A 7,499-nucleotide genomic window follows, 5' to 3' on the forward strand; every position below is an offset into this window, starting at 1 on the left:
CTCTAACATTCATATTCTAGTATTATGTTTAACATGGTTGCCTGTTCAGTCAGTGTCATCTGACATGTTTAACATGGTCAATTGTTCAGCCAGTGTTGTCTGACATATTTAACATGGTTGCTTGTTCAGTCAGTGTCACCTAACATGTTTAACATAGAGGTTGTTCAGAGGTTAAGTGCTATGTGGTTGATTTCATTTAATAGTGGAAGGTATATTGAAGAGAACAATAGTTTTTTTACCACTTCCAGTTCCACTGAAAAGTTCAAAGTTATCTATTGTCTTCTGGATATCCTCAAGGAATTCTTCCTTGTTGGAATATTCTTTGCAATTAACTTTCTTTTCGATTAGTGAGAGGTCAATAGGATCCTGGAATGAGAGATTACCATACTATTAATAGAGTATCTGTTTAAAATACATTTCAATGGTTTATTTTTGTTACCACTAAATGTATACAAGATTACTTAAACAAAAGTCCTTTTTTTTACCTTAAAATATCAGACAGGAAAACCTCAGTAGCTGTAGCACTTGAAATTCTTTTAGGCAGGATTAGAGTAAATTAATGAATGAGACCTTTGTTTCCCTTTTCATTAGCTATATTTTTGTGGACCAACAATACTAAGCATGGGGAGCGAGTATACCCGATTCAATTTTATTACTCATCAGGATCTATACCAGCCAACCCTCAAATTAAAATTCTTTTAGGCAGGATTAGAATAAGTTGATCTATGATACCTTGGACATGGTCAAATACATCAATCAAAAGGGTTGACCTCCTGAGTCCAAAACTGTAATTAGATCTCAACTCGGTCAAGATTTGACAGAGCTATGAGCTAAAAGTTTGTATGTGAGAAAAAAAAAAAGAAACTCATTCTATGAGCCACTCAGCAGTGGCTAAAAACAGCTAAACTAAACCAGGGGTTGACATTAACCGTTGTCTTATTGCCCAGTACAAATGAAATCACATTTCAACAACCAAATTTCTCTCTACATACTTGCCCAATCTAACGGGGCTTGTCCATTGAACTGAGCCAGTATTAGAGAATTAATGTTTACTGTAATTCCAAATTTGGTAAGCCTTCAATAAACATTAAGTATATCGTTTACAAGAAATTCAAAAGTCTTCATTAGGGAAATATTTGGTTTCCACATCAAATAAATGTTTTTTCTAGACGATAATATTTTCACAGAATTTCCTGAAGTTCTTGTAACACAATGTAAAGATTTCAAGGTTACTGATTTAAAAATAGCAATTTAAAGTAATTTTAAAGTTTTCAAACAAACCAAGCTTTGTTATTGTCATTAACAGCATGATTAATGTTTACAAAAAGAACTTCAAATTACAATAAATAATTACTCTTACCTGTATTATGGAGTAATATCCATGGGTTACTGTCTTGTCAACGGAACTGAGAAAAGGCTTCAATTCAGACTTACTCTTTATCTCTGATAGCACTAAAAACCATATTATAAACTACATTTTATATTTCAAACAATTACACATTATATAAATGCCCATAACAACAAGAAAATCTGATTCTTCGTGCTTAATATACTTTACACATCTCACCTAATGTGACAATCAACACAAACTTCATACATAAAGCTATGTTTCTAGCTATACCTAATTAGGTATAGTAACGGACTAAAGAGAAGAAAATAGCATTCACCTCCAAAACTTGGGCTACTCAAATCAAATTATGAGTTTTATCAGTTTCTCAAATAATGCATCCACAGCCTCAAAAGGCAAAGCATGATCTTGTACATTAGGATGTGAAACCTTGGATTCAGTCTAGCACTAGGCCACACCTGCCTCAAAGAATGCTGATTGGCCAAGGGAAATGGTAGAATCAACAATACGTAAGATAACTGACCAATGTAATAATGTTTCAGAGCCAAGAAGCATCATAGTTCTAATGATCATTAAAGATCAAAATAGCTTCATTATTAAAGTAAGGATATTCATTAAAATATCATAGTTTGTGAAAGCCTCTAGTAAAACATGTTTTTATGAAATAGAAAATTCTATAATAATAATATTTGCTTCAGTAAAGCAACTTTTGCTGCCCTCACAACTTATCCAATTTAAAAAACAAAAACATGGCTCTGACAAGTTTTGTTGTTACAGAACAAAATTTTTCTTCACACAATTATATTTGAATATGAATGTTAGAGACAGCCCTTAATATTAATACTAGAATATGAATGTTAGAGACAGCCCTTAATATTGCTGTTCAGTCAGTGTCATCTGACAGTCAGTGTCATCTGACACTGTTTAACATGGTTGCTTATCACAGCTATAAGAAATCTGAAGTATAACATTCATAAAAACCTTTAACCAAACATTACATCACAATTAACAATCATAGAAAAACCTAAATTATCAAACCTATAAGAAATCTGAAGTATAACATTCATAAAAACCTTTGATTTCATTATATTCAATAACCTATCATAAGAATTTGAATTAATTTTTATTATAAATCTCAATATCAAATAACTGAAAAGCATGATTGGGAAATCTAATTTAATCTGAAATTATGTAGTACTGTTTAACGTTAAGCATGTTAAGCTTCTACACCTTCTGTGTAGAGATAAAATAGACTAATTTAATCTGAAATTATGTAGTACTGTTTAACGTTAAGCTTCCACACCTTCGGTGTAGAGATAAAATAGACTAATTTAATCTGAAATTATGTAGTACTGTTTAACGTTAAGCTTCCACACCTTCTGTGTAGAGATAAAATAGACTAATTTAATCTGAAATTATGTAGTACTGTTTAACGTTAAGCTTCCACACCTTCTGTGTAGAGATAAAATAGACATAGGTGTTTTACAGAAACTTGTTCTATCCATTTATCAACACACAAGAATTATTTTTAATCGTGAATTTCACACAACCTACTCATAACATATACAACCTTATTTCAAACAACTTTTACTATCAATCAAAATTATCAAATGTTGGTTTAATCGTGAATTTCACACAACCTACTCATAACATATATAACCTTATTTCAAACAACTTTTGTTATCAATCAAAATAACTCAAATGTTGGTTTAATCGTGAATTTCACACAACCTACTCATAACATATATAACCTTATTTCAAACAACTTTTTGTTATCAATCAAAATAACTCAAATGTTGGTTTTTTTACAACATAAATCTCAGTCCCAGGCTCTCTCTTCATATACGAGTTTTTCACTTAAAAATACCTAATATTAATAATTACAACACAAGAAAATTACTATTTCATGGTTTCCTTACAAAATTTAATAAATAATTGTAAGTCTGTGGTTTGGTTTTTGTATTTATCATAATATAGTTCAAAGATCATATTTATAGTGGGAAACTATATGTGAACATTGATTTTGTATTTATCATAATATAGTTCAAAGATCATATTTATAGTGGGAAACTATATGTGAACATTGATTTTGTATTTATCATAATATAGTTCAAAGATCATATTTATAGTGGGAAACTATATGTGAACATTGATGAAAATTCCTTGTAATCCTGGATTAAAGCACTGGCCCTTCTTAAGCCAGAGATCCCGAGTTAACGTCTCAATCCCAGAGTGTCTTAACCATTCGTACCTATTTTAGCAATGTCACACTCAGCAAGAAGGTAAACATTTGTTGTTATGTCACATAACATGGTCAATTGTTCAGTCAGTGTCATCTGACATATTTAACATGGTTGCCTGTTCAGTCAGCATCATCTGACATGTTTAACATGGTTGCCTGTTCAGTCAGTGTCATCTGACACATTTAACATGGTTGCCTGTTCAGTCAGCATCACCTGACACGTTTAACATGGTTGCCTGTTCAGTCAGTGTCATCTGACATGTTTAACATGGTTGCCTGTTTTAGGTTTTTCTATGATTGTGAATTGTGATGTAATGTTTGGTTAAAGGTTTTTATGAATGTTATACTTCAGATTTCTTATAGGTTTGATAATTTAGGTTTTTCTATGATTGTGAATTGTGATGTAATGTTTGGTTGGTAAGCAAGTTCAATTACTCTCCTGACATCAGTTCTCTATGTTATCTTAGCCAGGTCAGTTACTCTCTTGACATCAGTTCTCTATGTTATCCTAGCCAATGCTGAGCCAGTTCAGTTACTCTCCTGACATCAGTTCTCTATGTTATCTTAGCCAGGTCAGTTACTCTCTTGACATCAGTTCTGATGACAAAACCTTGTCAAAACGTTGTACATTTACTGTTATGTTAAACTTATATTAAAGTTTTTCTTCATTACCCATTCAAGCCGTCTCCAGCCATTATTAGTCTCAAAGTGGGTTCCTCGTCATCGAATTTGAATAGTTATAGTACGTTCCTGCACTGCATAATCTGCTTCAATCTGGATGGACTACTTCAGATCTTATATGTTAACAGCTCAAGGGTGAGTAAAGAGGTGTAGTCATTGCACAATAGGGAAAAATGCCAAGAAGCTGAATTTCTATGTCACTTTAGAAATGGTTCTTCCAGGAATCATAGAAACAGATTAACTCTGATGGTAATAGCACTGTTTTACTCAAGCTCGACTAAGCAGATGTGGATGAAGGAGCTGGTGTTACACAAATGACAGTCCGTAAGGTGTCAGATGAGAAAACTCCAGCACAGGAGTGGATTGACTGTCCAGTGATTGGCTGAAATGCTGGTGTCAACTTTTTAATTGTCCCGGCAGGAATTTGCTGTTTGGTTAGCACTTACAGATAACTAACAAGTCATTGAATGACAGGGAGTAGCTACCTTACTTTATGAAATATTACACAAACATCAGTGTGATGTCTTCCAATAATTGCTCAATCACAGTATTTCTGTGGAGTATCATTGTTACTACATATTAACAGCTTAGACAGGTGAAGTCATCAGACATATTCCTAGAACTGGTGTTGACTTGAAGTGTTAAGGGGAACTGTGTACCAATAAGATTTATAATCCTTGCTCTCCAAGCACTTAGGCTAATTTTGTTTGTGCTGGATGTTGGCAGGCAACTGCCTAAAGAAACTTTCAGAACAATTTAGTGTGTTAACCAATGATAACTTATGTTACTTAGTTATGATAGAGTAGTGACTTTTTCTGATAAAAGGTTGGATTATGTGACATTGCAGACTGACTTCTGATCTATTAGAAGCTGATATGACTTTGGGTTTTGATTTAAGATGCCAAGGTTGAGGATCCCAATCTTGAAGATACAGTTAAGTATAAATTTGTCTAGTTAGTAAAGGAGAAGGCTTTTCAGATTTTGATTACTTTGTGCTTATAGTGCTGACTCCAAGGGGTACACCAGCTAACCTTAGTTCTACAGTGTGATTCCAAACTGATAAAGCTGGGAAAGAATCCCAATCAACAAAAGCACTCACTTCTGCATCAGTCTCTCTTGTCGTGCCATGGCTGTTGTTAACTGTTCCCAAACAACCACCAGCAATAAAAATGTCTTCAACATCTATTCTCATTCAAGAGATGCAACACCACCACCACAAGTTGCAACGTTGTACAATGACACCTTTAAAAGGTCCAAAAGACCTGAGGCCATAGAGCATTTCCTTTGAGTGTACTCAGGAGCAGATTTTCAGATTTCTGCATTTAGTTAACACCTTTAAAAGGTCCAAAAGACCTGAGGCCATAGAGCGTTTCCTTTGAGTGTACTCAGGAACAGATTTTCAGATTTCTGCATTTAGTTAACACCTTTAAAAGGTCCAAAAGACCTGAGGCCATAGAGCATTTCCTATTGAGTGTACTCAGGAGCAGATTTTCAGATTTCGGCATTTAGTTAACACCTTTAAAAGGTCCAAAAGACCTGAGGCCATAGAGCGTTTCCTTTGAGTGTACTCAGGAGCAGATTTTCAGATTTCTGCATTTAGTTAACACCCTTGTGAACAGTGTGAGTAGCTGCAAGGGTGCATTATTTCTTGCATCAGGCTAGAGTTACGCAACACAGTGACAATTCTGTAGAGCTTATAGTCATTTGGCCATGTGATGTATCATCCCTGGATTGTGTATCATAATTACGTACAGGAGTTGTGCAGACATTAGTACAAGTTAGTATGAACTGGGAGATAACTTCCTCTTGAATATGCATTATGAGAACAATTACCGATATAGGTAATCTAGAATTACAGGATACCACACTAGGACTTTTATTTTACTTCAAAGAGTGACATAATTCTGCCTTACAATGACACGTTCTTTTTTCCATCAGCAGCCATAGTTTTAACAACAATACCTTAAAAGCTAATCAATATTACAGTAAATACTCTAGCATGTTTTTTTTTTGTCCAACAAAGATTGCTTTTTGATTTTATACTTCTTTTAAGTCTTCCCATTGTTGTTCACATTCAATTTATTCTCTTGTAAAGAAGCCTTTCTGAATTTCCAGATTTAATCAACTGTCATTTGCCGAGATTTATTCCAAACTCTGTTATGCCTCATTTTGCTCAGCTAAAATGTAACCAATCTATCATCACAAATATTATTATTTTTCATAATACATGTTACAACTCACTTGGTTCAGTCTGTTTAAAAACAATAAATCACACTGTCTTCACATAATACACCACCAAGATATTACTATTGTTTAGCTGTAGTGGGTATTTTACCTCACCTGAATCAGCTGGAAAGTATTTCTCTACTGTTTGCCATAATGTCTTCAACACTTTTTGGGCCATAGACATGTGTACTGTTGTGTAATATACAAAAGTAAAAAAAAACATAAATTAATTATTTTTCATTTCAATATCTGACTACCTATTTTTAATGTTAATTTATCAATAATCTTTCATCAATAATATCTTTTCCTTTGAGAAAGAATAAACCGAACATCTAACAAGTCTAGTCTTGTAAATTTTATTTACATTAAAAACTATTTAAAGCTATTATTTATGTGTAACTGGCTAGGATAACATAGAGAACTGATGTCAGGAGAGTAACTGACCTGGCTAAGATAACATAGAGAACTGATGTCAGGAGAGTAACTGAACTGGCTTACCACTGGCTAGGATAACATAGAGAAGTGATGTCAAGAGAGTAACTGACCTGGCTAAGATAACATAGAGAACTGATGTCAGGAGAGTAACTGAACTGGCTTACCACTGGCTAGGATAACATAGAGAAGTGATGTCAAGAGAGTAACTGACCTGGCTAAGATAACATAGAGAACTGATGTCAAGAGAGTAATTGAACTGGCTCAGCACTGGCTAGGATAACATAGAGAACTGATGTCAAGAGAGTAACTGAACTGGCTCTTCACAAGAGTTTCAGTAACTGAATACAAATATAAAATAAGTCAAGAAGTAAATTTTGTTTTAATACATCTTGAAAAAAGTTATATTGTTAAGATTTATATAAAAAAAAGGTTAGAGAATCATTCAATTTATATAAAGTGTTGTATTTTTATGGTTAAGTCTTTGTCTTTCCTCATTCTTTCGCATATTTAAATAATGTAAATAAATGATTTTAAAATTAAATTTCTTATCAGATTTTCAATTTTAGT

The 7,499-nt window shown here is 33.3% G+C and overlaps 1 protein-coding gene across 1 annotated transcript in view; it reads right to left on the reverse strand.

The window, feature by feature from the left end:
• The window catches only part of LOC106470842 (cat eye syndrome critical region protein 2-like), a 41,154-nt gene that overhangs the window by 10,103 nt on the left and 23,552 nt on the right, over window positions 1–7,499 (reverse strand). The window contains exons 11-12 of the mRNA XM_013931412.1: window positions 1,361–1,452; window positions 240–366 (exon numbers count right to left, since the gene is read on the reverse strand). Of these exons, the coding sequence (XP_013786866.1) occupies window positions 240–366; window positions 1,361–1,452 (219 nt within the window). The remainder of the gene's footprint in view (window positions 1–239; window positions 367–1,360; window positions 1,453–7,499) is intronic.

Source organism: Limulus polyphemus, unplaced genomic scaffold (assembly GCF_000517525.1).
Source record: "Limulus polyphemus unplaced genomic scaffold, Limulus_polyphemus-2.1.2 Scaffold4244, whole genome shotgun sequence".
Taxonomy (NCBI): domain Eukaryota; kingdom Metazoa; phylum Arthropoda; class Merostomata; order Xiphosura; family Limulidae; genus Limulus; species Limulus polyphemus.